Source organism: Chelonia mydas, chromosome 2 (genome assembly GCF_015237465.2).
Source record: "Chelonia mydas isolate rCheMyd1 chromosome 2, rCheMyd1.pri.v2, whole genome shotgun sequence".
Lineage (NCBI taxonomy): Eukaryota > Metazoa > Chordata > Testudines > Cheloniidae > Chelonia > Chelonia mydas.
In genome coordinates this window covers 261,653,832-261,681,291 of record NC_057850.1, presented here as the reverse complement: position 1 = coordinate 261,681,291, position 27,460 = coordinate 261,653,832, and the positions used below count along the sequence as shown (strand labels likewise).

The following is a 27,460-nucleotide window of genomic DNA, read 5'->3' as shown; positions in this document are numbered from 1 at the left end:
TCTGTATCCCTTCCTCGATAGGTGGGACCCATCTCTGCTCAGGAGCCTCCTTCATGTGTGGCCATGTGCCTCAGGAATAACCCCTAGCCTGGCGGACAGTCCTCAGACGGGTCCCAGAAAGGGTCTCCTGCAATATCCATATGCTGGAATTCCATGGGATCTCAGCGGCCTGCGAGGGAGAGCAGTGAGATCCTGAGACCCACCTCCACATGGTATTGTTGCAACAGGCTGGGCTAGTCCTGCTCACCCCGGTCTGCAGGGGAGCAGCTGAGGACATGGTTCTCTTTGCACAGGGTAGCTCCCAGGGCCATCCTGTCCCAGGAACAAGCCACACTCTGCTGGCTCACTCGCAGCCAGGACTGAGGTCCCATGGGGCTGGGTGGGCTCTGAAGGACTCTTCTCTGTGTTCTGCTCATGGGGCCCAGCTGTGATGGACCTGCTTTGCCACTGACAAAGTCTTCTCATCTGCCCCAGAGCAGGTGCCAGCCCAGGGTCCCTCCAGGCTGTTTCCCTTATCCTCTGATTTGAATTTCTCTTTTATGCCGTTCTTCCTGTTCCCTGACACCCCAGCTCATAGGATCCATCCGGCAGGTGGTAGTACTCATAGTAGTGGTAGTACTCATAGCCCCTTAGCTTCTGTTGGCTCCCAGCGCTACTGCATCCGTCCACATGGCCACCAGTGTGTCGCAAACTGCCCCCCCTCCACCAGCCCCCATGTCTTGCCCTGAAAGCCTGGGCACAGACTGGCTGAGCACAGCAGATGGAGGGTTATCCCTTCCTGGCACAGAGCGGGACATCCCCAGGCCAGGCTGCAGCTCAGAGGGGATGAGATTCGTCCATCCACTTTACAACCAGCCTCTGTAAGCTTTTGTTCCTGAGTCTAGAGAACAGGAGCTAGAGGCCAGAGGCGGGCCTCTTGGGTTCAGGCAGCTGCTGCCTCAGCAGCCTAATATTCTCCTCTTCAGATGCTGTATTCTCCCGTCCCACTGTTTTGAAAGTTTCTCCAAGGCCTGTCTCCTCAGTCAGGTGCCTCCCAGGCCTGGGCCCTGATGTAGTTCTTAGGGGCCTTATCTCCCGCTCCCCAGTGAGCCCTGGTCCATGTGCTGTCCAGCTCATGGCTATTGCTTCAGCCAGGAGAGTTAGCAAGGTTTAAGCCAGTGTGGCAAATTCCCTCCTCCTTACAGTGTCTTCCCTGCGGGTAAGGTGAGGCTGAGACATTCCCCGCCTTTAAATTCCTCTGCAAGGTGACCATCTGATTTTCACTTAGACCAAACCCTTCACTTCCATGAACACAGTGAAACTTGGGAGAAACCAGGCTGCACACAGGATGTCTCCAGAGCCTCTTGGGACATCACCTCTTTTATGTGTGGCACTGGGGGAGAACATCAGAACGGCCACACTGCTCAGACCAATGGTCCATCTAGCCCAGTAGCCCATCTTCCAGTGGGGCCAGGGCCAGGTGCCTCAGAGGGAATTAACAGAACAAGATAATTATCAAGTGATCTGTCTCATGTCGTCCACTCCCAGCTTCTGGTAGTCAGACGTTTAGGGACACCCAGGGCATGGGGTTCTGTCCCTGCCCATCCTGGCTAATAGCCATTGATGGACCTACTCTCCATGAACTTATCTAGTTCTTTTTTGAACCCTGTTACAGTCTTGGCCTTCACAGCATCCCCTGGCAAGGAGTTCCATAGGTTTGTGTATTGTGTGAAGAAATACTTTTGTTTGTTTTAAACCTGCTGCTTATTAATTTCATTAGGTAACCCCTGGTTCTTGTGTTATGTGAAGGGGTCTATATCACTTCCCTATTCACTTTCTCCACACCAGCCATGGTTTTACAGGCCTCTATCATATTCCCCCCTTAGTCGTCTCTTTTCCAAGCTGAAAAGTCAGTTTTATTAATCTCTCCTCATATGGAAGCTGTTCCATACCCCTAATCATTTTTGTTGCCCTTCTCTGTGCCTTTTCCACTTCTAATACATTGTTTTTGAAATGGGGTGAGCAGACCTGCACACAGTATTCAAGGTGTGGGCGTAAGATGGATTTATATAGAGGCAATACAATATTTTCTGTCTCATTATCTCTCCCTGTCCTAATGATTCCCAACATTCTGTTCGCTTTTTTGGCTGCTGCTGCACATTGAGTGGATGTTTTCAGAGAACTATCCACACTGACTCCAAGATCTCAGTGGTGGCAGATGACAGGACAAGGAGCGCTGGTCTCAAGTTGCAATGGGGGAGGTCTAGGTTGGATATTTGGAAATACTGTTTGTCACAGAGTCCCCGAGCAATGCTCTGAAACTACTCCATATGAAGCCAGTCAGGACTCTGGGGAAGCCTCCTCTCCCTAGGGCAAGAAGCTCACACAATTTCGACCTTCGTGGGGCTGACATCAGAGCATTCAGCATCCCCGTCCACACTGTGCGCTTCCCACCACGAGTTCACACAGGCGGGGCTCTGGGGGAGCCAGAGGGCCCTGCACCCCAACTCCGCAGTCAGACGTGACTCTCAGCCAGCCAGTTTATTAGATGACAGGCACATGGTCTAAACCAGAGCTTGTAGGTACAGAGAACAGGACACCTCAGTCAGGTCCATCTTTGGGGGCAGGGAGGTCAGAGCCCCATCTGGGCCTCCCTCCATTTCCCCAGCCAGCTCCAAACTGAAACTCTCCAGCCCCTCCTCTCACCTTTCCCGGGCCAGAAGGCCACCTGATCTCTTTGTTCTCCAACCCCTTCAGTTGGCACCTTGCAGAGGAGGGGCCCAGGCCATCAGTTGCCACGAGATAGTGTGTCTGCCATTCTCTGTGCAGACACCATCACACTGGCCCTCTAGGACTCTGCCCCAATCACACACCCTTATCCCGCCACCTAGATACTTAAGATCTGCATAGGGGAAATTGAGGCATCCATACAGTATTCAGAGAAAACATTAAGAACATTCTCACTTCATCACACTATTTCACTAGGAGGGTGGTGAAGCACTGGAATGGGTTATTTAGGGAAGTGGTGGAATCTCTTTCCTTTGAGGTTTTTAAGGCCCGGCTTGACAAAGCCCTGGCTGGGATGATTTAGTTGGGGATCGGTCCTGCTTTGAGCAGGGGGTTGGGCTAGATGACCTCCTGAGGTCCCTTCCAACTTTGATATTCTATGATTCTATGAATGACTCCAAGATCTCTTTCTTGAGTGGTAACAGCTAATTTAGACCCCATCATTTTATAGGTATCGTTGGGATTATGTTTTCCAGTGTGCATTACTTTGCATTTATCGACATTGAATTTCATGTGTTATTTTGTTGCCCAGTCACCCAGTTTTGTGACATCCCTTCATAGATCTTCTCAGTCTGCTTTGGACTGAATTATCTTGAGTAATTTTGTATCATCTGCAAACTTTGCCACCTCACTGTTTACCCCTTTTCCCAGATCATTTATGAATATGTTGAGTAGGACTGGTCCCAGTACAGACCCCTGGGGGACACCACTATTTAACTCTCTTCATTCTGAAAACTGGTCAATTATTCCTACCCTTTGTTTCGTCTGTTTTAAGCAGTTACCGATCCATGAGAGCACCTTCCTTCTTATCCCATGACTGCTTACTTTGCCTAAGAGCCTTGGTGAGGGACCTTGTGAAAGGCTTCCTGAAAGTCCAAGTACACTATATCCACCAGATCACCCTTGCTCACATGTTTCTTGACCCCCTCAAAGAATTCTAGTAGATTGGTGAGGCATGATTTCCCTTTACAAAAGCCATGTTGACTCCTCTCCAGCATATTGCATTCATCAGTGTGTCTGATAATTCTGTTCTGTGCTACACTTTCAACCAGTTTGCCTGGCAATGAAGTTAGGCTTACTAGCCTGTAAGTGCCAGGCCATCTCTTCCCAGAGATTATGCAAGTAGCCAGCTCGCTGTATCAGTCTGTCACCTAGTAGTTATGCCCTTTCCCTCAGCTATTGCGGCCCTCTCAGCTGGTGCCTAGGCGATTTCAGTGTCCTGAGGACTGTCCTGTCTCGGCGCTCAGCCCAGCCTTTTACCACACACTCCACCGTGGATCTGGCAGCAGGATGGGACAGCAAGTGGGGAGAGCCATTCTGCAATCCTTGTTTAGCTAACTGCCCTGAGGGTGCCTGCCCCCCGCCCATTGCTCTGGGAACTGCTAGCCTGGCCCTAGGCTGCGGTCCCGCGGCACAGCCGTGATGCAGTGACAGACCTTGTAGGCGGATGGGGTCACAGTGACCTTGTGTCTGTGGATCCAGCGAGGGACAGGTGTGGCTGCTGTGTCCCATATGCCCTCATGGGGTGGGGGGGAGAGAACCAGGTCGTGCAGCGTTGGGCCCCCCATCTCTGCTGCCCACAGATTCTGCTCTGGCACAGGAGCTGCCTGCACTTTGGAGCGATTCATGTAGCCAGGAGCCAGTTATGATCCGGGAATGGGCCAGGCCAGCGCTGGGGCACCTGCAGCCAGCCCTCTAGGTTAACACATAGCTCCGGGAGGGGCCATTAGCTCATGTTAGTCTGACCTCCTGGATTGCACAGGCCAGCAGCAGCCCCCACACAAACCCTAACACCTGAGCTCAGCTTTTGCGGGGAGGAGTTTCAATAGATGCACCAAGCACCCCGAGGTGGGGCTGGAGCCGCTTCCCCTGGTGGGGAGGGGAGCTGGGCGCTGCTTGTGGAAAAGGCCCCTATTCTATCCCCTACTCTCCTGCACCAGCCAGACCCTTGTGCCCTAGGGGGAAAGGCCCCTGCCCCAGCCTGGCATTGGTGCTAAGTGACCCTCCTCTCCTATGTGCAGCTGCCCTACATGGAGCTGGAGAAGGTGAGCGGTGTCGAGGAGGCCAAGCACTATCTGCGGCAGAAGCTGCGGGAGCTCCGCTTTTGAAAGCAGCCGCTGCCCCCGGGGCACAGTGACGGCGAGAGACCCACCTCACCTCCGCGTGCCAAGGAGCCTGCTCCCGGAGGCTCCCTCCCTCCCCTGGGGCTGAGGGCAAGGCAGCTCCCGGGCCAGAGGCTGTCGGCCGGTGGGGCTGATGGTGGCGGGCGTAGTGTGTGGCTATTATTTATTGGCATTTGCTGAGGGATCGGGGGTCGGGCTGGTGCAGCAATGGGGGTGGGTGTCTGGTGTAAACAGCTGGGACAGCGCCACGGCCCCAAGTGGGAGCAGTGTATGCTGGGCCTGCTACTCCACTCACGAGCCTCCTGTCTGCCAAAGGGGGGTGCACTGGGGACAAGCACTGGTCTGTTTATCCTCAGAGGGCAGGGCAGGGCAGGGCAGGGCAGGGCTCCCTGAGCTGCCTGCCTCTCCCCCGGGGGCTGCACAGGGCCTGGAGGAGTGGCTGGAAGCGCATTGGCAGGGGGCCCTGGAGCTGTTTGCCTCTGGGGAGGGGCTGGCTCCCTGGGGGAGGGGCTGTTTGCCCCCAGGCCCAGCCCAAGGTGCCGCTGTGGTGGTGGGGGACAAAGTTTACAATAAAAATGGAGAAAAATCTGCCCTGTCCTGTCCTGTTTGTTGGTGCCAGGAGTTCACAGCCCCCAGGGCAGGGGCCCAGGTGTGGGACAGTGCCTGCTGCACCCTGCCAGGGGTCTGGCCCTAGGCCCACCTCCTGGGGGCAGGAGCAGGGTGTGGCATGGTCTGGCCATAGTGAGTGCCCCCTGCCCGGGAGGGAGGTGCCACTCCCCAGCCCCAACTGTCCTCGGAGAAACTGTATGTGTCCTGCCGGACCCTCGGCAGGGCAGGAACGCACTGCGCTGTGCCCCCCCCCCAGTTTCTCAGGGGTGCGGGGCAGTCCTGATTTTGCCCCATAGCCCCAACCCAGCCTAGCGTGTGGGGGGGGAGGGGCACCTGTCCAGCCCCAGCCATGCCAAGCCTGCAGGTGTGACCGGGGCCCGTGATGGTTGAATCGGGCAGGGGCGACGCACAGACTTGGGCCCTGGTTTGCCGCACAAACGTGGTCACCGACACTCCCTGCGCAGCAGCTGCTGGCCCCAGCCCTGCCGCCTTGCTCCAGGCCCGTGTGTGAGCCGCCCGCCCGGCCATTATCCCCCCCCAGAAGCCCCCAAGCCAGGCCCGGCACCTTCCTTAGAAAGCTGTTTATTGACAGTTAAATTATTCTCTTAAATAAAACCCCATGGAATTTAGGAAACACCTGATTGTCTGGGTGGGCCCCGGGCTGGAGCAGGGAGGTGAGTTCTTGTAGCCCCCCCGGCAGGGGGGGGTTCCAGCGCACAATACAGTTTGGACGGCAGTGGCTGGGGGCAGCAGGCACGGCCCCACTGCTCCTGCGCCAGCCCAGGGCGGGTCGCAGGCCCCGCAGGGCAGGACGCTGTGAACAGCTGCTTCGGCCGGTGGCAGCCCGGGCCGTGGGGGGAGCGTCTCGCGGCTGGTGTGGCATGGGCACTGGGTGAGCGCTGGGCACAGTCCAAGCGGCCACGGGGCTGGAGATGGCGCGGGTCCGGGCAGTGCCGCTGCAGCTCCTGGCGCAGCAGCAGGGGGCCGGCCTGTGCCCCGCAGCCCCGCACAGGGTCCCTGGCTGGCGCCCCTCACACGGGCATCGGCATCTCGTTGTACTCGTCCACCCCTTCCCGCTCGTCGAAGATCGGCTCCGCCTCCTCCGCGTCCAGCTGGGGGAGAGGGGAGCAAACGGCGGCGGGTGGGTGGGGAGCCGGGGCCGCGCTGCCAGACCACCCCCCACCTCTGAGCCAGCGCCTCCTGCTGCAGCCCCCCGCCCCCGCGCCCAGCCAGCGCCGCCCCCGCTGCCGCCCCCGCTGCCACCCCCGCCCCCGTCCCCAGCCAGCGCCTCCCCCGCCCCCACTGCGGCCCCCCGCCCCCGTCCCCAGCCAGCGCCGCCCCCGCCCCCGCTGCCACCCCCCGCCCCCGTCCCCAGCCAGCGCCGCCCCCGCCCCCGCTGCCACCCCCGCCCCCGTCCCCAGCCAGCGCCGCCCCAGCGGCCCCCCGCCCCCGTCCCCAGCCAGCGCCGCCCCTGCTGTGGCGCCCCGCCCCCGTCCCCAGCCAGCGCCGCCCCCGCCCCCGCTGCGGCCCAGCAGAGCCTCCCACTGCCACAGGGCCGGCAGGACCCGCACCGGGGGGGGCTCAGACAAGGCCCCTCCAGCTACCGCGGTGGGCTGTGGGGGCGGCTCCCCCCACCCCTACCCCCAGCCAGGCCGAGGCTGGCGCCTGCGGGCATCCTGTGGCCCCCGCACGGACTTACACACTTCAGCTCGCGGTCGGTGAAGACGCGGGTGAGCAGCCACATGCGGAGCGGCACGGTGAGGATGAGGATGAAGGGGAAGGCCAGGGAGGCTGCCGTGGACATGACGGCCCAGAGCACGGCCAGGCACGCCAGCTGCAGGCCCGTGAAGAGATGCATCCGCAGGGTGCGCACCTGGCCGGGAGCCGCACGGGGTTAACGCCCCGGGCCCAGGGCAGAGAGCGGCTTCCCCCGCAGGCGGGCCCCTGCTGGCTCTGTGCCCCCCCAGAGCCCCCCTGCTGGCTCCCCCCGCAACGCGACCTCCAACCCCGCTCCCCCGCAGGTTGGAAGGGGACCCCCAGTCCTGGCTCCATGCCCCCCACAGCTGGCTCTGTTCCCCTCCCCCCCCAGTACCCAATGGGACATGCCCCCCGGCTGGCTCTGTTCCCCCTCCCCCCCACTGGCCAATGGGACATGCCCCCCACAGCTGGCTCTGTTCCCCCTCCCCCCCACTGCCCAAGGGGCATGCCCCCCGGCTGGCTCTGTTCCCCCTCCCCCCCAGTGCCCACGGGGACATGCCCCCCACAGCTGGCTCTGTTCCCCCTCCCCCCCACTGCCCAAGGGACATGCCCCCCGCCCAGCTCTGTTCCCCCTCCCCCCCCAGTGCCCAAGGGGACATGCCCCCCCGCCCGGCTCTGTGCCCCTCCCCTGCCCTGAGCAGACCTTTTTGACGTAGGTGACGTCGGGGTGGTGCTTGGGGGGCATGAGCAGCAGGTGCAGCCGCTCGTAGAACTGGATGCCGTTCAGCGAGGTCACGCCCATGTAGAGGAAGATCCCAAAGAGCACGGCCAGGGGGATGTGCCGCAGCAGGTCCCCGATGACGATGGACAGGCCTGGCGGGGTGGGGGGCAGCCACTGAGAACCCGCTACAGGGCACCTGGGGCCCACGGGAGCTCTCCGCCTCCGCCCCCACCCCGGCACTGCTCTCTGCAAACCCTACTCCCGCTACCTGCCCCCAACTCGGCCTCCACCCCCACTGCCTGCCCGACCCCCCGATGCGCTCTGCAAACACTGACCTGCCCCCTCCCACCACTACTCACCCCCATAACAACGTGCCAGTAATTGTGTAATGTTTTAATGAGTCTTGTTTGTGCCTCAGTTTCCCCATATGCTGCACTGTTGCCCAGTGTGGGGAAGGGACCTGTCTGCTCTCAGGGCCGGCTAAGACACAGGGGCGGGTGTCCCCTGGCTGGGCCCGGTCCCCATCTCAGTGCAGCATGAGAACGGCAAATCCAAGCACCCGGATAGGGACACCCAGGAACCCACAGCCCCAAGGGGGATGGACCTCACCCCCGCAGGGGGGACTGAACAAGGATCCCCGCTGGAGAACTCGGGGCTAGGAGCAGGAAGGTGGGGACAAGAGTCGGGGGCTGGAAGGAGTCTGACCAAGGAGGCCGCCCAGGCAGACAGAGCCGGACCCGAGGGTTCCCCACAGCCAGGCTGGGCTCGGGGCTGGCCAGGACGGACCCTGCTTCACCCTTCATTGCCCCGGGCTGCCCTAAGGGCCCCCTAGGCCGGGCCCCAGCTAACGAGTGACCCCGGCTGTGCCCGTGTTGGGAGTGTCCCTCCAGGGGCTGGGCGAGGGGCCCTGATCCCTGCAGAGCAGCCGAGTCGCCCTCAGGGGCTCTCTCCAGGGGACTGACTGCCTGGAGCTCGTGGGGGTGTGGGGGGAGCTGCAGGCCCAGAGGGCCAGTCTAGGGGGCGGTGAGGCCGCATGGCTCACCCTGGAGGAAGAGCAAGAACCCCCGGGGGCTGGCACAGAGAAGGGGCCTTCCAGAGACTGTTCCAAAGCTGGGGGTGCAACCCCAAACCTGTGGGTCCGTGACAGGCTCACACTGCCCCCCCCCCCCCCCCAGCCCTGTGCCTGGCCCACCCCTAGGCCAGCTGCCAGGGCTAGTGTCTCCTGTGCCAGCCAGGCTCCCCACAAGCTCCCAGAATGGGGCAGGGCTGTGTGCAGAGCCCAGGGGAGGGAACGTGAGACTCATGAGGAAGTGAAGGGGCCTCCTAGAGACCATTCCAAAGCTGGGGGTGCAGCCCCGACGCTGTGGGTCTGTGACACCCACCCCCACAAGCCCCAGGGCTTCCCCAGATTGTCCCCCATGTCCCAAAGCAACCCCCGGCCCCACAGCTGTGTCTGAGCTCCGCCTGCCCAGTGAGCCATGCTCCCGCTCGGCAGTGGGCTGGGGAGATGCGGCGGCCGGCGGGACTCACCCACGAGCAGGGCCACCAGCAGCCCCGTGACGCGCTGCTCCTTCACCTCCTGGATCTTGGGCTTGTCGCCGGGGGCCACGGCCTTGCTCATGACTGTCAGGGCGTTGGCGTGGGTCACCGAGCGCACCGTGGCGGCTGCCAGCCAGGGCAGCCCAAAGAGGGCGCAGAAGCCGCCCATGGCCACGATGAGCAGCAGGTCGAGGTGGAAGCCGGAGCCCTTCTGCAGCATGCGCTCTTTCTTACTGATGATCAGCCTGGGGGGGGGGGGCACTGGAGAATCAGGGCCTGCCCCACGGCCCCCCCGAGCCCGGGGCCTCCCCCCTTAGCCCCCCCACATTGCCATGCCCCCCAGGACCCCCCCCCCCCTCGCCTGCAGGCGGCTCGCTCACGTGGTGATCTGGGTCTCCATGAAGATGAGGATGAAGACCAGCACGGCCGGCAGGGCGCTGGCCACCATCATCCAGACGGGAAAGGAGCTGCCCTCGCCCAGGGGGTTGATGACCCAGCCCCGCTTCTCCGGGGCCGTCACTGAGAAGCCACTGGGAACGCTCAGCTTCTGTGGGGGGAATGGGGGGGGCATGAGACCCAATCGGGGGGGGGCCTCGGCACAGGGGGCAATGGGGGATGGGGGCAGGGGGGGACGTGCTGAAGATGGGGGAGCAGGCATGTGGAGGGACAGGGGGATGGGGATGGGGGGCAGGCGTGAGGAGGGATGGGGAGGTGTGGGCTGTTAGGCTACAGATATTCAGGCCTGGCTGTAAAGGCCTATACTCTAAGCTCTGGTCTACACTAGGACTTTAGGTCAAATTTAGCAGCGTTAAATCGATGTAAACGTGCACCCGTCCACACGATGAAGCCCTTTATTTCGACTTAAAGGGCTCTTAAAATCGATTTCCTTACTCCACCCCTGACAAGTGGATTAGCGCTTAAATCGGCCTTGCCGGGTCAAATTTGGGGTACTGTGGACACAATTCGACGGTATTGGCCTCCGGGAGCTGTCCCAGAGTGCTCCATTCTGACTGCTCTGGACAGCACTCTCAACTCAGATGCACGATTGTTTGCCTTTGCTCTGACACAGGGAGGGGCGACTGACGACATGGCTTACAGGGTTGGCTTACAGGGAGTTAAAATCAACAAAGGGGGTGGCTTTACCTCAAGGAGTATTTCAGGCAGGACTTCACGGAGGGCTCCAATAAGAAATGGTGCACCTAAGTTATTGTTCTTATTGGAACAAGGAGGTTAGTCTGGCCTCTGATTGATATATGGCTAGATTTACCTCGCTGCACCTTCTCTGTGAGTGACTGCAGTGTGACCTAGAGGAATGAGTCCCCTAGATGATGGTGGGGGGGTTTGCAAATGAGTACAAAACAAATCTGGTCTATTTCTTGTTTTGATCCACTCCATCTATCTTTTACATCTTTGGCTGGCAGCAGACGGTGCAGAAGGACTGCATGCCATCCTCATCTCTTGCCTGCCCGGCAGAAGATGATGCAATAGGACTGCTAGCAATCCGTATCGCCTGCCTGCTCACCATAAGATGGTTCAATGGGACTGACTGCAGGACTAAAGAGAATGACCTTGATCAAGTTACTCCAAATTTAGTCCCTGCGCCCATGTCTGCCCAGGCGCTCCTGATCGACCTCACACAGGCGACCAGGAGCACCTCGGACATGACGATGACGGCTACCAGTCCAATTGCACCGTCTACTGCCACAAGGCAAGGGGTTGCTGCTGCTGTGTAGCAATGCAGTACCACGTCTGCCAGCACCCAGGAGACATACAGTGACCGTGAGCTGAGTGGGCTCCATGCTTGCCGTGGTATGGCGTCTGCACAGGCAACTCAGGAAAAAAGGCGCGAAACGATTGTCTGCCATTGCTTTCACGGAGGGAGGGAGGGAACGGGGGCCTGACTGATATAGTACCCAGAACCACCCGCGACAATGTTTTAGCCCCATCAGGCACTGGGATCTCAACCCAGAATTCCAATGGGCAGCGGAGACTGCGGGAACTGTGGGATAGCTACCCACAGTGCAACGCTCCGGAAGTCGACTCTAGCCTCGGTACTGTGGAAGCTCTCCGCCGAGTTAATGCACTTAATGCACTTAGAGCATTTTCTGTGGGGACACACACACTCGAATATATAAAACCGATTTCTAAAAAACCGACTTCTATAAATTCGACCTAATTTCGTAGTGTAGACATACCCTAAGAATTTAGGTGTATTCTTATCACTTGGCTAGTTATAGAGGTATAAAAGAAAGAATCAAAATCACTAAAGGAATGTAAGGGGTTTCTAGTGGAACCTAACTTAGCTGCCCCTGACGGTCTCTAGTTGTACAAGATGGGAGTGTAATCGGGGTACAGTTGTGTAAAAGAATAATCACAATGCAAGGAATATTAGGCAAAAAAGAATTTTGTGTGTGTGCACAGGTAAAAGAAAAGGAAAAGGGGAGCAATGATGGGAACACAGAGCCTTGGGGTGGCTCTGGGGGATCGGACTGTTGCTTTGGTGGGTGTGCATGAAAACTCTGTGGGCATGGGGGAGGCAGTTACACCACGTGTAAAATTAATATGGCTAATATAATGTTGTGGAGGTTAAACCATATGGAAGGAATGTGCATTTTCCCAGCACGTGTGCAGTGTATATTGGAGAAGGGGTAAAAGAAATGCAAACAAAACAGGGTACTTAAATAAAATCCTAATAGGGCTCCAAAAGGAGCCACAATAGGTTGAGCTTTCTTTTTCAGATCTCTGTGTGTTTCGGAGCAGGAGATGAAAGTGGAAAGTAATCAGAACTCTAGTGGAAGTGGAATGTTTCCCTTTTAAGACAGTCTCTGAGCTGCTAGCAGCTTTGGATCCAAAAGCAAGCTAGAAAGCCTCTGTGTAAATGCAAATTACCTAGCTGATGGGCACAAAGGAGCTGCAGACAATGAATACATCTGGTCAGCAAACCAGCTACTAGAAGACTCAGATTATGGCCCTCCAGGAAAGGGAGGTGAAAAAACAAGTCAAGCCTGAAAATAAGGGGAACAGGTTAACCCTAAGGGAGGGGAGTGTGTGTGTGTGTGTGCACACATGCAGTGCTAAAATCTGAAGCTGTGTCTCAGCTATTACCTAAGAATAAACGTAAAGCTTGGTACAGCAGAGAAACTATTGCAAACTTGGTCTGTTGTACAAGAGGGGAAACTGAGGTACACCACCTCATGAATTTCATAAATGACCAGTGAGTGGGGTACTTCACTAGCCTGATTATAAAACAAAATAAGGACAGCCTGGAGGTAATTCTTCTGTTTTTCCTGCAATTAGCAAGGAAATTTGTAAGAGGAAGTGGTATTATTATTAAGCAATAGTCTATCCCCACCGGGGTGGGGTGGAAATTGTTTCTTTTGTTTTTCAGACACTCTACAAGGAAGCTGGCGGCCAGCGGAAAAATAACCCAGAATACCATGGATCTATGTTTTGTGTTGTTTGTCTGTGGTGTTTGTCCTGTTGCTAGCATTGTTGTGTTTTAATGAACAGAAAACCTCATGATGTGGGTGGGGGATGGCTTCAAAAGGCTAACCTGGGGCTGCGGGTGTGGGGGGAGATGTGTATGGGAATGCAAAATGCTCAACTAGGAGGCCAGCACCTGTGTAATAGCTACCGTGGTACCTGGAAATGGAACAGTAACTACGGTGGCCCCCACAAGCCCTATGGAAATAATGAGAAGGGGGGGAGCTCATTGGGAATCAGTGGAGGGGTGTGTAAAAGAGTGTGAATCAAGAGAAGATGTTTGGATGTGCCCCTCTCCTATGACTATGGAGGAGCAGGATCAATGGCCTATGCAAGGGGTGGACACTTGGGTGTACTGTGTATAAGGTGTTTTGCTGGGAATGTACATATTACTGGGGGCACAATTATACCAGCCCATAACCAAACTACACACATCTACATGCTGCCATCTGGACTTTGGTGCACAAATGGATCTGTGAATCTTATTGCTGTGAATAATCAAACCAGGGCATACGGCCTGATTCCATACCAAGTGGTCAAGCTGGTTTGGAGAATAACCCATTTCTCTGTGAACATTCAGTGGACTTATGATATGGACAAAAGTATGCAAAATTTGCAGGGGCAGCTTGTTGCAACTGCCAGCAACTGGACACATAAGATCGTGACCCCGTCGAAGGAGGAGAGGCAGTGTTTTGGGGGTGTCTCGGATGTTGGACCATACTGCAGTGGTCAGGACTCGGTGTTGCTGTGGATTTTGTATTGTTAACTGTACTTGTGTTACACTGCATATGGAGATAACCTATAAGTAATGTAATAAGCCCTCCAAACCCTACAGTGTACTAGACAACCCGGACCCAACCTTCTCGGGCCCACTGTAATGGGAAGTCTGGAACACTAATTGGAATAGGTGTGGTATGCCCGTACGAGAGAAGGTGCAGGGCATGGTACTACACAAGGGGCAGTGGGACAAATGGAATAGCAACACCTTCCACCTTGATGCCTGGCCCTATCAGGAAATGTGTCACCATATGTCCTATGCTTTTCCAGGGATACCTGGGCAGGAGGATCTCAAAAGAAAAAGAAAAAAAAGGGGTGGAGTGTTAGGATCTAGATATTCAGGCCTGGCTGTAAAGGCCTATACACTAAGAATTTAGGTGTATTCTTATCACTTAGCTAGTTATAGAGGTATAAAAGAAAGAATCAAAATCACTGTCGACCGGTGCAAGGGCCTTCTCTCCCTGTGAGAGTCTGAGGCCCTGTGCTTAGGCTAAGGCCTTTGGCTAAGCAACAGAGGCAGCCATAAGCTGGGAAGCGACCGGTCACATCCTCACATTCCAAACTAGTCCCATTGAATAATAATTGGGCTGTTAGGATACAATCCTGTCCTGATAATGCCTATCGCCTCCAGAGAAAGGGAAGTGCCTAGAAGATGTAAAAGGAAACTTAGTTTGGTAGCATCCTGTCTGGCAAGAACTCACTTATCAATAGCTGGGATGGGAAATCCTCATTTCTGTGTTTGTCCAAACAGTGTAGTCCCCATTTCCCTATTGTTTGTCTGTACAGTCTCTGTCTGGTTCTGTGATTGGGGGCGATCAGCGGGTTATCTCATGTGCCTATACACAAACGCAAGAAGCCTGGGAAACAAGCAGGGAGAACTGGAAGTCCTGGCACAGTCAAGGAATTATGATGTGATTGGAATAACAGAGACTTGGTGGGATAACTCACATGACTGGAGTACTATCATGGACAGATATAAGCTGTTCAGGAAGGACAGGCAGGGCGGAAAAGGTGGGGGAGTTGCACTGTATGTAATGGAGCAGTATGACTGCTCAGAGCTCCGGTATGAAACTGCAGAAAAACCTGAGAGTCTCTGGATTAAGTTTAGAAGCGTGAGCAACAAGGGTGATGTCGTGGTGGGAGTCTGCTATAGACCACCGGACCAGGGGGATGAGGTGGACGAGGCTTTCTTCCGGCAACTCACGGAAGTTACTAGATCGCAGGCCCTAGTTCTCATGGGAGACTTCAATCACCCGGATATCTGCTGGGAGAGCAATACAGCGGTACACAGGCAATCCAGGAAGTTTTGGAAAATGTAGGGGACAATTTCCTGGTGCATGTGCTGGAGGAACCAACTAGGGGCAGAGCTCTTCTTGACCTGCTGCTCACAAACCGGGAAGAATTAGTAGGGGAAGCAAAAGTGGATGGGAACCTGGGAGGCAGTGACCATGAGATGGTCGAGTTCAGGATCCTGACACAGGGAAGAAAGGTAAGCAGCAGAATACGGACCCTGGACTTCAGAATAGCAGACTTTGACTCCCTCAGGGAACTGATGGGCAAGATCCCCTGGGAGAATAACATGAGGGGGAAAGGATCCAGGAGAGCTGGCTGTATTTTAAAGAATCCTTATTGAGGTTACAGGGACAAACCATCCTGATGTGTAGAAAGAATAGTAAATATGGCAGGCGACCGGCTTGGCTTAACAGTGAAATCCTTGCTGATCTTAAATACAAAAAAGAAGCTTACAAGAAGTGGAAGATTGGACAAATGACCAGGGATGAGTATAAAAATATTGCTCGGGCATGCAGGAGTGAAATCAGGAAGGCCAAATCACACCTGGAGTTGCAGCTAGCAAGAGATGTTAAGAGTAACAAGAAGGGTTTCTTCAGGTATGTTAGCAACAAGAAGAAAGTCAAAGAAAGTGTGGGCCCCTTACTGAAGGAGGGAGGCAACCTAGTGACAGAGGATGTGGAAAAAGCTAATGTACTCAATGCTTTTTTTGCCTCTGTCTTCACGAACAAGGTCAGCTCCCAGACTACTGCACTGGTCAGCACAGCATGGGGAGGAGGTGACCAGCAATCTGTGGAGAAAGAAGTGGTTCGGGGCTATTTAGAAAAGCTGGACATGCACAAGTCCATGGGGCCGGATGCGTTGCATCTGAGAGTGTTAAAGGAGTTGGCGGATGTGATTGCGGAGCCATTGGCCATTATCTCTGAAAACTCACGGCGATCGGGGGAGGTCCCGGACGACTGGAAAAAGGCTAATGTAGTGCCCATCTTTAAAAAAGGGAAGAAGGAGGATCCTGGGAACTACAGGCCAGTCAGCCTCACCTCAGTCCCTGGAAAAATCATGGAGCAGGTCCTCAAAGAATCAATCCTGAAGCACTGAGAGGAGAGGAAAGTGATCAGGAACAGTCAGCACGGATTCACCAAGGGCAAGTCATGCCTGACTAATTTAATTGCCTTCTATGACAAGATAACTGGCTCTGTGGATGAAGGGAAAGCAGTGGACGTGTTGTTCCTTGACTTTAGCAAAGCTTTTGACACTGTCTCCCACAGTATTCTTGCCAGCAAGTTAAAGAAGTCTGGGCTGGATGAATGGACTATAAGGTGGATAGAAAGTTGGCTAGATTGTCAGGCTCAGCGAGTAGTGATCAATGGCTCCATGTCTAGTTGGCAGCCGGTATCAAGTGGAGGGCCCCAAGGGTAGGTCCTGGGGCCGGTTTTGTTCAATATCTTCATAAATGATCTGGAGGATGGTGTAGATTGCACCCTCAGCAAGTTTGCAGATGACACTAAACTGGGAGGAGAGGTAGATACGCTGGAGGGTAGGGATAGGATACAGCGGGCCCTAGACAAATTATAGGATTGGGCCAAAAGAAATCTGATGAGGTTCAACAAGGATAAGTGCAGAGTCCTGCACTTAGGATGGAAGAATCCAATGCACCGCTACAGACTAGGGACCGAATGGCTCGGCAGCAGTTCTGCAGAAAAGGACCTAGGGGTTACAGTGGATGAGAAGTTGGATATGAGTCAACAGTGTGCCCTCATTGCCAAGAAAGCCAATGGCATTTTGGGATGTATAAGTAGGGGCATAGCCAGCAGATCGAGGGATGTGATCGTTCCCCTCTATTCAACATTGGTGAGGCCTCATCTGGAGTATTGTGTCCAGTTTTGGGCCCCACACTACAAGAAGGATGTGGAAAAATTGGAAAGAGTCCAGCGGAGGGCAACAAAAATGATGAGGCGACTGGAACACATGACTTATGAGGAGAGGCTGAGGGAACTGGGGATGTTTAGTCTGCGGAAGAGAAGAATGAGGAGGGATTTGATAGCTGCTTTCAACTACCTGAAAGGGGGTTCCAAAGAGGATGGCTCTAGACAGTTCTCAGTGGTAGCAGATGACAGAACAAGGAGTAATGGTCTCAAGTTGCAGTGGGGGAGGTTTAGGTTGGATATTAGGAAAAACTTTTTCACTCGGAGGGTGGTGAAACACTGGAATGCGTTACCTAGGGAGGTGGTGGAATCTCCTTCCTTAGAAGTTTTTAAGGTCAGGCTTGACAAAGCCCTGGCTGGGATGATTTAATTGGGGATTGGTCCTGCTTTGAGCAGGGGGTGGGACTAGATGACCTCCTGAGGTCCCTTCCAACCCTGATATTCTATGATTCTATGATTGTTTCTGTCTGCTGCATAATTAATTTTGCTGGGTGTAAACTAATTAAGGTGGTGGGATTTAATTGGTTAAATAATCATGTTACAATATGTTAGGATTGGTTAGCTAAATTTCAGTAAAATGATTGGTTAAGGTATAGCTAAGCAGAACTCAAGTTTTACTATATAGTCTGCAGTCAATCAGGAAGTAAGGTCGGGGGGGAATGGGAACAGGGAATGGGGGTGGGGAAATTAGAATCATGTTTTGCTGAGCGGGGGAATGGGAACAGGGACACAGGTAAGGCTCTGTGGGGTCAGAGCTGGGAAGGGGGACACTAAGGAAGGAAACTGGAATCATGCTTGCTGGAAGTTCACCCCAATAAACATCGAATTGTTTGCACCTTTGGACTTCGGGGATTGCTGTTCTCTGCTCATGGGAGAAGGACCAGGGAAGTGAACGGGTGAAGGAATATGCCCTAACAGGGGGCAGGAGGGAAGGGGGCGGGGGCAGGCATAAGGGGGGATGGTGAGGTGAGGGATAGGGGGCAGGAGGCTGGGACCAACGTGGGAATGGCGGTAATGCCCCAGTGCCCCATCTCCAGGGCACTGTCCCCGTCCCCATCCCCCTAGGCCTGGCAGTCCGGAGCCCAGGCCGTGGGGCATCCAGGGGGAATCCACCCAGCCGCGGGAATTTGGCGCCACAGGGCAGGCTGGGCAGTGGCGGGGATGAACCCAAGGCGGCCAGTGCCTGTGGGAACAGGGCCAGGCTGGCGGACGCCAGCTCCACCCAGGGCGTACAGACACGGGGACAGGGAGACGGAACCAGGCGGGTCCCCAGCTCCAGGCTTGGCCAGTCCGCACCAGGGCTGAGCCGCTGGCCCTCCGGGCTTCCCGGGCGGTGTCCCGGGGGTCGACAACCTGCTGTGGGGGAAAGGCTCCTGCTGCCGGGGCCGGACCTAGCTGGGTGTGTTGGTCCCCGCGGAGAGCACGAGGCTCCCCCGGCTCAGTGGGACCCGCTGGGCAGAGCTTGTGGGAGGCAGCAGGAGGGCTGGAGCCCTGAGGCTCCATGGAGAGGGGGACCCCTGGAGGCAGGGCAGCTGAGGGGTCCCCCCAGGGGGTGTCTGCAGGCCAAGGCACAGCACAGAGCCTGTGGGTCCCTGACACGGGGCTGTGGGCCTGCAGGCCCCTCCCCGCCCCACTGACCTGCGTGTACGTGTCCCGGACGCTGAAATCCACCAGCACCATGATGAGGATGGCGATGGGCACCCCGAAGTCCCCGATCACCCGACGGATCTGCAGAGAGCGGGTCAGCACTGGCCAGGGCGGGCCCCAGGAGCCCTGCCCCAGCAAACCCTGCCTGCCCCCCAGGAGCCCTGCCCCAGCAAACCCTGCCTGCCCCCCAGGAGCCCTGCCCCAGCAAACCCTGCCTGCCCCCCAGGAGCCCTGCTCCCGCCATGGCACAACCTGCAGGGGCCTGCCACCAGATCTGCCCCTCCCTGCCCCCAGCACCTCTCCCTGCCCCGGGCTCAGCCCCCCTACCCTCCAGCGAACCCAGCCCCCAGCTCTGCCCTTCCCTGCCCCCAGCAAACCCTGCCCCCAGCTCTGCCCCAGCCTGCCCCTTCCTCCCACCCCACAGCTCTGCTCCAGCCCTTCTCCCCCAGCCCCCCATGCCCAGCCTCCCCCACGGCCCCTCGGCTGCCCCGCCCACATACCCGACCCGGGAAGAAGCGGCTGTTCTTGAACTTGCGCAGGAAGAAGGCGATGAAGAAGGTGCCGGCCATGAGCACCAGCGAGAGCAGGGCTGTGTTGGGCTGCCCTGTCACCGCCGGCCCGGCCCGGCCCCACGTCCCGTTCCCCAGGGGCGCGGTGCCATTGCCCCCGCCCAGCGCCTCTGCGCCCGTCCCGTTCGCCCGCCCGCAGCCGTGCAGGGGGTGCTCCTGGAAGATCTGCCAGGAGATCATGGGGGCCTGAGACCCTGCCCACAGCCCCCCAGGCCCTCCAGCCGGGACAGCCCCCCACGCCCCACCCCCTCCAGCTCCCACAGCCCCCCACGCCCTCCAGCCAGGACAGCCCCCCACGCCCCACCCCCTCCCGCCCCCACGGCCCCCCACGCCCTCCAGCCAGGACAGCCCCCCATGCCCCATCCCCTCCAGCCCCCACGGCCCCCCACGCCCTCCAGCCAGGACAGCCCCCCATGCCCCATCCCCTCCAACCCCCACGGCCCCCCATGCCCTCCAGCCAGGACACCCCCCATGCCCCACCCCCTCCATCCAGGATGGCCTCCCACGCCCCACCCCCTCCAGCCAGGACAGCCCCCCATACCCCATCCCCTCCAGCCCCCACGGCCCCCCACGCCCCACCCCCTCCAGCCCCCACGGCCCCCCAGGCCCTCCGGCAAGGACAGCCCCCCACCCCCTCCAGCCCCCAAGACCCCCCACGCCCTCCAGACCCCATGTCTCGCCCACTCCAGCCAGCCCAGCCCTCCATATCCCGCCCCCTCCAGCCCCCACAACCCCCCCCGCACCCCGCCGACTCCAGATCCGGCTGTCCACCCCAGCGTGGGATCCCCCCGGCCTTGGCTGGCTGGGCTCAGCCGCGCAGGCTCTCACCTTGGCCAGCTTGGAGAAGGTCTCGTAGATGAAGATGAGGGAGATGAGGAAGGCGAAGATCTCCTGGGTGAAGCGGGATACGAAGCGCACCAGGATGCTGCCCTCCACAGCCACCATCACCAGCACGATGAGGATGAGCCAGAAGCCGATCCACACACGCCCCACCAGGTACTCCAACCCGTTGGTCGTGCAGAACTGCCGGGGCACAGCCCACAGTGAGGGGGGCCTGCTCCGCGCCTCTGGCCAAGGGCTCCCCTCCCTGCCCCCCAGGCAAGGTCTCTGGGACGCTGTTCCAGGGGCAGGGGGAGCAGAGCGGGGGGTGAGGATCGAGGGGCAGGGCAGGCTGGGGGAAGAACAGGCAGCACTGGGGGCGCAGGGGCGGGGGGGGCAGGGTCTCTGGGGCTGGCAGGGAGCCTGAGCCGTGGGTCTGCTCCAGAGTTACGGTACAGGACATCAGGAGCCAGCACGACCCCCGACTCCAGCCCCGTGCCCAGCCGCTGCCCTGCACAGAGGGGTTCTCCAAGACACCCCCTGGGACCTGGGGCTCTCTGGAGGCTGCCGGGGAAGTGGGGGTGCTGGGAGGCTGGGGGGGGGGTTCGTGAAGGTCTCACAGGGCTACAGGGGACCGTGGGGGAGGTTGGAGCCTCGGGGGGGGATAGGGAGGGGTGTCAGTTTAGGGAGAGGCAGGGGACTCTGAGGGCGCCAAGATTATTGGGGCTCCAGAGAACTAGCAGGGCGCTCTAGGGGACAAACAGGGTTTCTGGGGGACTATCAGGGAGTTCTGGGGGGCTGCTGGGGGTTCTCTCAGGGGATGTTGGGGGTTCCAGGAGGCTCTGGGAGGCTACTGGGGATTGTGGGGAGCTCTGGGGAGTAATGGGGGGCTCCTAGGGGCTATCTGGGGGTTCTGGGAGCTTTGGGGGTAATGGGAGGCTCCGGGGGCTATCAGGGGGCTCTGAGCCGCTCTCGGGGATTCTGGAGGGTAACGGGTGGCTCCGGGAGCTATCAGGGGGTAACGGGGGGCTTCGGGCCCTCCCAGGAGTCCTGAACTCACTGTGAAAAAAGCTTCTTCAAAGACGAGCAGGGGCCCGGAGAAGCCGATGACGAGCAGCGGCTGGGCGCCCAGCAGGCAGAAGACGATGCCCTGCACGGCCGTGGAGATGATCAGCTCCGACACCCCGATCAGGTTCTGGGTCTTCTCCCCTGCGGGAGCGAGGGCTCAGCGCTGGAGACCGACCCCTCCCCAGCCCCTCCCCACTCACCCCCAGCAATGGGCCTCACGTCCCTCCCCATCCAGCCGCCCTGCTGGTGGCATCAGGCCCCGGACTCCTTCCCTAGTGACCCCCCCAGCTACATGGGATCCCCAAGTCCCCCCTGGCCAGCCCCTGCCCCCTTGGGAGGTGTTCCCAGAATAGACAGGCAGGGGCATGACACCTACCGCATCCCGTGGCCCTTACCCAGCCCCCCCTCCCCCCAGTCCTCCTTAACCAGGAGCCTCCCCCTGGGCGATTCTTACGCAGCAGCCCCCCCCCCCGGCGGCTCTTTCCCAGCTGCCCCCCCACCCCGCGGCCCTTACCCAGCAGCCCCCCGAAGGTGATGGCTGGCGAGAGGGCGGCGAAGTAGATGAAGATGATGGCGGCGATGCACTGCGGGTTCAGGCTGTCCCTGAAGTCGCTCAGGTACTTGGGGTAGCGCCGGCACACGTCACGGACGAGCCCCCCGAAGGGCCGGCCCGTGCGCCGCAGGGGGTCGTCCTCGTCCTCTGCCTCCCCCTCCACCACCTTCAGCTTCAGCAGCGCTGCTCACACAGACAGACAGTTAGGTGCCCACCCAGCCCCAGCCCCACCGCCATGGGGCCTGGCAGGGCAGGGGGAGCCTCGCCTGCCCGGTCCCAGCCCCAGCCCCACCCCAGCCCCGCGCCATGGGGCCTGGCAGGGCAGAGGGAGCTGCAGCCCTACCCCAGCCCCATGCCATGGCCTAACAGGGCAGAGGGAGCTGCAGCCCCACCCCAGCCCCATGCCATGGCCTAACAGGGCAGAGGGAGCTGCAGCCCCACCCTAGCCCCATGCCATGGCCTAACAGGGCAGAGGGAGCTGCAGCCCCACCCTAGCCCCATGCCATGGCCTAACAGGGCAGAGGGAGCTGCAGCCCTACCCCAGCCCCGCGCCATGGGGCCTGGCAGGGCAGAGGGAGCTGCAGCCCCACCCCAGCCCCGCGCCATGGGGCCTGGCAGGGCAGAGGGAGCTGCAGCCCCACCCCAGCCCCAAGCCATGGCCTGGCAGGGCAGAGGGAGCTGCAGCCCTACCCCAGCCCCGCGCCATGGGGTCTGGCAGGGCAGAGGGAGCTGCAGCCCCACCCCAGCCCCATGCCATGGGGTCTGGCAGGGCAGAGGGAGCTGCAGCCCCACCCCAGCCCCGCGCCATGGGGTCTGGCAGGGCAGAGGGAGCTGCAGCCCTACCCCAACCCCGCACCATGGGGTCTGGCAGGGCAGAGGGAGCTGCAGCCCCACCCCAGCCCCATGCCATGGCCTAACAGGGCAGAGGGAGCTGCAGCCCTACCCCAGCCCCGCGCCATGGGGCCTGGCAGGGCAGAGGGAGCTGCAGCCCCACCCTAGCCCCATGCCATGGGGCCTGGCAGGGCAGAGGGAGCTGCAGCCCCACCCCAGCCCCATGCCATGGCCTAACAGGGCAGAGGGAGCTGCAGCCCTACCCCAGCCCCGCGCCATGGGGCCTGGCAGGGCAGAGGGAGCTGCAGCCCTACCCCAGCCCCGCGCCATGGGGTCTGGCAGGGCAGAGGGAGCTGCAGCCCCACCCCAGCCCCAAGCCATGGCCTGGCAGGGCAGAGGGAGCTGCAGCCCTACCCCAGCCCCGCGCCATGGGGCCTGGCAGGGCAGAGGGAGCTGCAGCCCTACCCCAGCCCCGCACCATGGGGTCTGGCAGGGCAGAGGGAGCTGCAGCCCTACCCCAGCCCCGCACCATGGGGTCTGGCAGGGCAGAGGGAGCTGCAGCCCTACCCCAGCCCCGCGCCATGGGGCCTGGCAGGGCAGAGGGAGCTGCAGCCCTACCCCAGCCCCGCGCCATGGGGCCTGGCAGGGCAGAGGGAGCTGCAGCCCTACCCCAGCCCCGCACCATGGGGCCTGGCAGGGCAGAGGGAGCTGCAGCCCTACCCCAGCCCCGCGCCATGGGGCCTGGCAGGGCAGAGGGAGCTGCAGCCCTTCCCCAACCCCGCACCATGGGGTCTGGCAGGGCAGAGGGAGCTGCAGCCCTACCCCAGCCCCGCGCCATGGGGTCTGGCAGGGCAGAGGGAGCTGCAGCCCTACCCCAACCCCGCACCATGGGGCCTGGCAGGGCAGAGGGAGCTGCAGCCCTTCCCCAACCCCGCACCATGGGGTCTGGCAGGGCAGAGGGAGCTGCAGCCCTACCCCAGCCCCGCGCCATGGGGCCTGGCAGGGGGGTGCCGCCGGCCCCGCCCTGGGCCCGGTACCTTTCTCTGCGGGCGACTTGGGCTCCAGCATGGTGCTCAGCAGCAGCCGGCGCTCCTGCTCCTCTCGCTTCTGGAGCATCTGGCGCTGGAAGTGGGCCACGGAGCGCAGCAGCTCCTCGCCCTGCACCTCGGAGGGCGGCAGCACCACGCTGCAGTCCAGGAACTCATTGATGGCGCTGAGCAGGTCATGCCGGTCGTCGGCCAGATACGCCGCCTCGTGGAATTGCTGGGGGGGTAACCTGCCGGGTCAGAGGCGCCGTGCGCTGGCCATGGGCCAGGAGAACACGGATCCTCGGGGGGCTGGGCCCTGGGGCAGGATGACCACGTGTCCAGCCCACAAGGAAGGAAAGTGGGAGACGGCTGGGCCCAGAGGAACCCCCAGGGGTGGGGGCAGAGCCCTGGGACCCACGGCCCTACCCTGCAATCAGGGTAAAGGCCGAGATGGAACTGGGGCGGGGGAGTCGAGGCCCCACAACAGGCCGGGCTGGGGGAGAGCCGGCAGGCCAGAGGGGAGCCGGCAGGTGGAGATGGAGCCAGGGCTGGGGGAGGAGCAGGCAGGCTGGGGGGAGCTGGCAGGCCGGGTCGGGGTTACCTTGTCGGACATGAGGGTGAAGATGGAGCCGGGGGGGAGCAGCCGGCAGGCAGGGGGGGAGCCGGCAGGTGGGGGGGGTTACCTTGTCGGACATGAGGGTGGAGATGGAGCCGGGGGGAGCAGCCGGCAGGCAGGGGGGGAGCCGGCAGGCAGGGGGGGTTACCTTGTCAGACATGAGGGTGGAGATGGAGCAGGGGGGGGAGGAGCCAGGAGGGCAGAGGGGGAGCCGGCAGGCGGGGCGGGGGGAGTTACCTTGTCGGACATGAGGGTGGAGATGGAGCCGGGGGGGAGCAGCCGGCAGGCAGGGGGGGAGCCAGCAGGCAAGGGGGTTACCTTGTCGGACATGAGGGTGGAGATGGAGCCGGGGGGGAGGAGCCAGGAGGGCAGAGGGGGAGCCGGCAGGCGGGGCGGGGGGAGTTACCTTGTCGGACATGAGGGTGGAGATGGAGCCGGGGGGGAGCAGCCGGCAGGCAGGGGGGGAGCCAGCAGGCAAGGGGGTTACCTTGTCGGACATGAGGGTGGAGATGGAGCCGGGGGGGAGGAGCCAGGAGGGCAGAGGGGGAGCCGGCAGGCGGGGCGGGGGGAGTTACCTTGTCGGACATGAGGGTGGAGATGGAGCCGGGGGGGAGCAGCCGGCAGGCAGGGGGGGAGCCGGCAGGCAGGGGGGGTTACCTTGTCGGACATGAGGGTGGAGATGGAGCCGGGGGGGAGCAGCCGGCAGGCAGGGGGGGAGCCAGCAGGCAGGGGGGGTTACCTTGTCGGACATGAGGGTGGAGATGGAGCCGGGGGGGAGCAGCCGGCAGGCAGGGGGGGAGCCGGCAGGCAGGGGGAGTTACCTTGTCGGACATGAGGGTGGAGATGGAGCCGGGGGGGAGCAGCCGGCAGGCAGGGGGGAGTTACCTTGTCGGACATGAGGGTGGAGACGGAGCCGGGGGGGGAGCAGCCGGCAGGCAGGGGGGAGCCGGCAGGCAGGGGGGGTTACCTTGTCGGACATGAGGGTGGAGATGGAGCCGGGGGGGGAGCAGCCGGCAGGCAGGGGGGGAGCCGGCAGGCGGGGGCGTTACCTTGTCGGACATGAGGGTGGAGATGGAGCCGGGGGGGAGCAGCCGGCAGGCAGGGGGGGAGCCAGCAGGCAGGGGGAGTTACCTTGTCGGACATGAGGGTGGAGATGGAGCCGGGGGGAGCAGCCGGCAGGCAGGGGGGGAGCCAGCAGGCGGGGGGAGTTACCTTGTCGGACATGAGGGTGGAGATGGAGCCGGGGGGGAGCAGCCGGCAGGCAGGGGGGGAGCCGGCAGGCAGGGGGAGTTACCTTGTCGGACATGAGGGTGGAGATGGAGCCGGGGGGGAGCAGCCGGCAGGTGGGGGGAGTTACCTTGTCGGACATGAGGGCGGAGATGGAGCCGGGGGGGAGGAGGAGGGGGAGCCGGCAGGCGGGGCGGGGGGAGTTACCTTGTCGGACATGAGGGTGGAGATGGAGCCGGGGGGAGCAGCCGGCAGGCAGGGGGGGAGCCAGCAGGCGGGGGGGGGTTACCTTGTCGGACATGAGGGTGGAGATGGAGCTGGGGGGGAGCAGCCGGCAGGCGGGGGCAGTTACCTTGTCGGACATGAGGGCGGAGATGGAGCCGGGGGGGAGGAGGAGGGGGAGCCGGCAGGCGGGGCGGGGGGAGTTACCTTGTCGGACATGAGGGTGGAGATGGAGCCGGGGGGGAGCCAGCAGGCGGGGGGGGTTACCTTGTCGGACATGAGGGTGGAGATGGAGCTGGGGGGGAGCAGCCGGCAGGCGGGGGGAGTTACCTTGTCGGACATGAGGGCGGAGATGGAGCCAGGGGGGGAGGAGGAGGGGGAGCCGGCAGGCGGGGCGGGGGGAGTTACCTTGTCGGACATGAGGGTGGAGATGGAGCCGGGGGGGAGGAGGAGGGGGAGCCGGCAGGCGGGGCGGGGGGAGTTACCTTGTCGGACATGAGGGCGGAGATGGAGCCGGGGGGGAGGAGGAGGGGGAGCCGGCAGGCGGGGCGGGGGGAGTTACCTTGTCGGACATGAGGGTGGAGATGGAGCGCCCGATCTCGTGGTAGTCCATGTTGGCGCTGCTGGGCCCCAGCAGCACGAAGAGGAAGCGGACGGGGATGGGCACCTCCAGCACTGAGTCCAGCTCCACGGCCGCTTGCAGCCGCACGAAGGCCATGGTGGGCTGGTCCAGGAACTCCACGCAGCCTGCGGGCCACAGGCCAGTCAGCGCTCACTGGCGGCCCCCAGCAAGGGGGAGCCGAGCCAACACTCGCCCGCAGAAGGGCCTGGCTGCCACGTCCAACCCTGCCCCCCATTGGCCAGCGGGCTCGGCACAGCCTCGGCCCTGGGCCCCTCTGCCCCTCTGCCCAGCCAGCCCCACCTGCCCTTACCCACAAGCACCACCGTGGCCTCTGCGTTTTCCGGGATCTTCTCCAGCAGCTTCAGCTCATGCTTCGACTTCGACCTCGTGATGCCAGCTGGGGGTGCCGGGGTCAGGCTCTCTCGCTGTGAGACAGGAACAGGGAACACCAGGTAAAAACCCCGCCATGGGGTGGGAGCCGAGCCACCAAGCCAAGGGCCCAGGGGTCTTGGGCAGAGTCCGGAGTGGGGACAGGGTGTCAGAGTTAAGGTAAACAGGGGCAAGAGCTCCCTGGGGCGGGGTGCTCAGGAAGGGGGACAAAAGGCCCGGGGGTGGGCTGGGTGGTTAAGAACATAAGAGAAGCCAGGCTGGGTCAGACAGGTCTTCTGACAGCGGCCAATGCCAGGTGCCCCAGAGGGAATGAACAGAACAGGTCATCATCAAGTGATCCACCCGTCACCCATTCCCAGCGTCTGGCAAACAGAGGCTAGGGACACCATCCCTGCCCATCCTGGCTAATAGCCATTGAGGGACCTATCCTCCATGAACTTATCTAGCTCTTTTTTTAACCCTGTTACAGTCCTGGCCTTCACAACATCCTCTGGCAAGGAGTTCCACAGGTTGACTGTGCATTGTGTGAAGAAATACTTCCTTTTGTTTGTTTTAAACCTGCTACCTGTTAATTTCATTGGGTGACCCCTAGTTCTTGTATTATGGGAAGGAGTAAATAACACTTTCTTGTTTACCTTCTCCACAACAGTCGTGATTTTATAGACCTCTATCATATCCCCTCTTAGTTGTCTTTTCTCCGAGCTGAAAAGTCCCAGTCTTATTAATCTCTCTTCATACAGAAGCCATTCCAGACCCCTAATCATTTTTGTTGCCCTTTTCTGAACCTTTTCCAATTCCAATATATCTGTTTTGAGATGGGGCGACCATATCTGCACACAGTATTCAAGATGTGGCCATACCATGGATTTATATAGAGGCTATATGATATTTTCTGTCTTATTATCTATCCCTTTCTTAATGATTCCCAGCATTCTGT

At 60.1% G+C, this 27,460-nt stretch overlaps 2 protein-coding genes across 14 annotated transcripts in view; one reads left to right on the top strand and one right to left on the bottom strand.

Annotated features, from left to right (window-relative positions):
• Nucleotides 1–5,475, top strand: part of FASTK (Fas activated serine/threonine kinase) — a 32,660-nt gene extending 27,185 nt beyond the window's left edge. The window contains exon 10 of the mRNA XM_037891508.2: nt 4,788–5,475. Within this exon, the coding sequence (XP_037747436.1) occupies nt 4,788–4,874 (87 nt within the window). The 3' untranslated portion in view covers nt 4,875–5,475. The remainder of the gene's footprint in view (nt 1–4,787) is intronic.
• Nucleotides 5,476–6,064: 589 nt separating this feature from the next.
• Nucleotides 6,065–27,460, bottom strand: part of SLC4A2 (solute carrier family 4 member 2) — a 109,250-nt gene continuing 87,854 nt past the window's right edge. For 12 of the 13 annotated variants that reach the window (XM_037891495.2, XM_037891498.2, XM_037891494.2 and 9 more), the window contains 13 exons: nt 26,444–26,558; nt 26,074–26,258; nt 23,456–23,681; nt 21,549–21,770; nt 21,027–21,175; nt 19,976–20,170; nt 19,079–19,312; nt 18,570–18,659; nt 9,837–10,003; nt 9,448–9,701; nt 7,900–8,069; nt 7,198–7,371; nt 6,065–6,610 (listed from right to left, as the gene is read on the bottom strand). In XM_037891495.2, the coding sequence (XP_037747423.1) occupies nt 6,530–6,610; nt 7,198–7,371; nt 7,900–8,069; nt 9,448–9,701; nt 9,837–10,003; nt 18,570–18,659; nt 19,079–19,312; nt 19,976–20,170; nt 21,027–21,175; nt 21,549–21,770; nt 23,456–23,681; nt 26,074–26,258; nt 26,444–26,558 (2,262 nt within the window). In that variant the 3' untranslated portion in view covers nt 6,065–6,529. Of the gene's footprint in view, nt 6,611–7,197; nt 7,372–7,899; nt 8,070–9,447; nt 9,702–9,836; nt 10,004–18,569; nt 18,660–19,078; nt 19,313–19,975; nt 20,171–21,026; nt 21,176–21,548; nt 21,771–23,455; nt 23,682–24,047; nt 24,058–26,073; nt 26,259–26,443; nt 26,559–27,460 lie in introns of all 13 variants that reach the window. The other variant, XM_037891504.2, reaches the window with a different exon arrangement.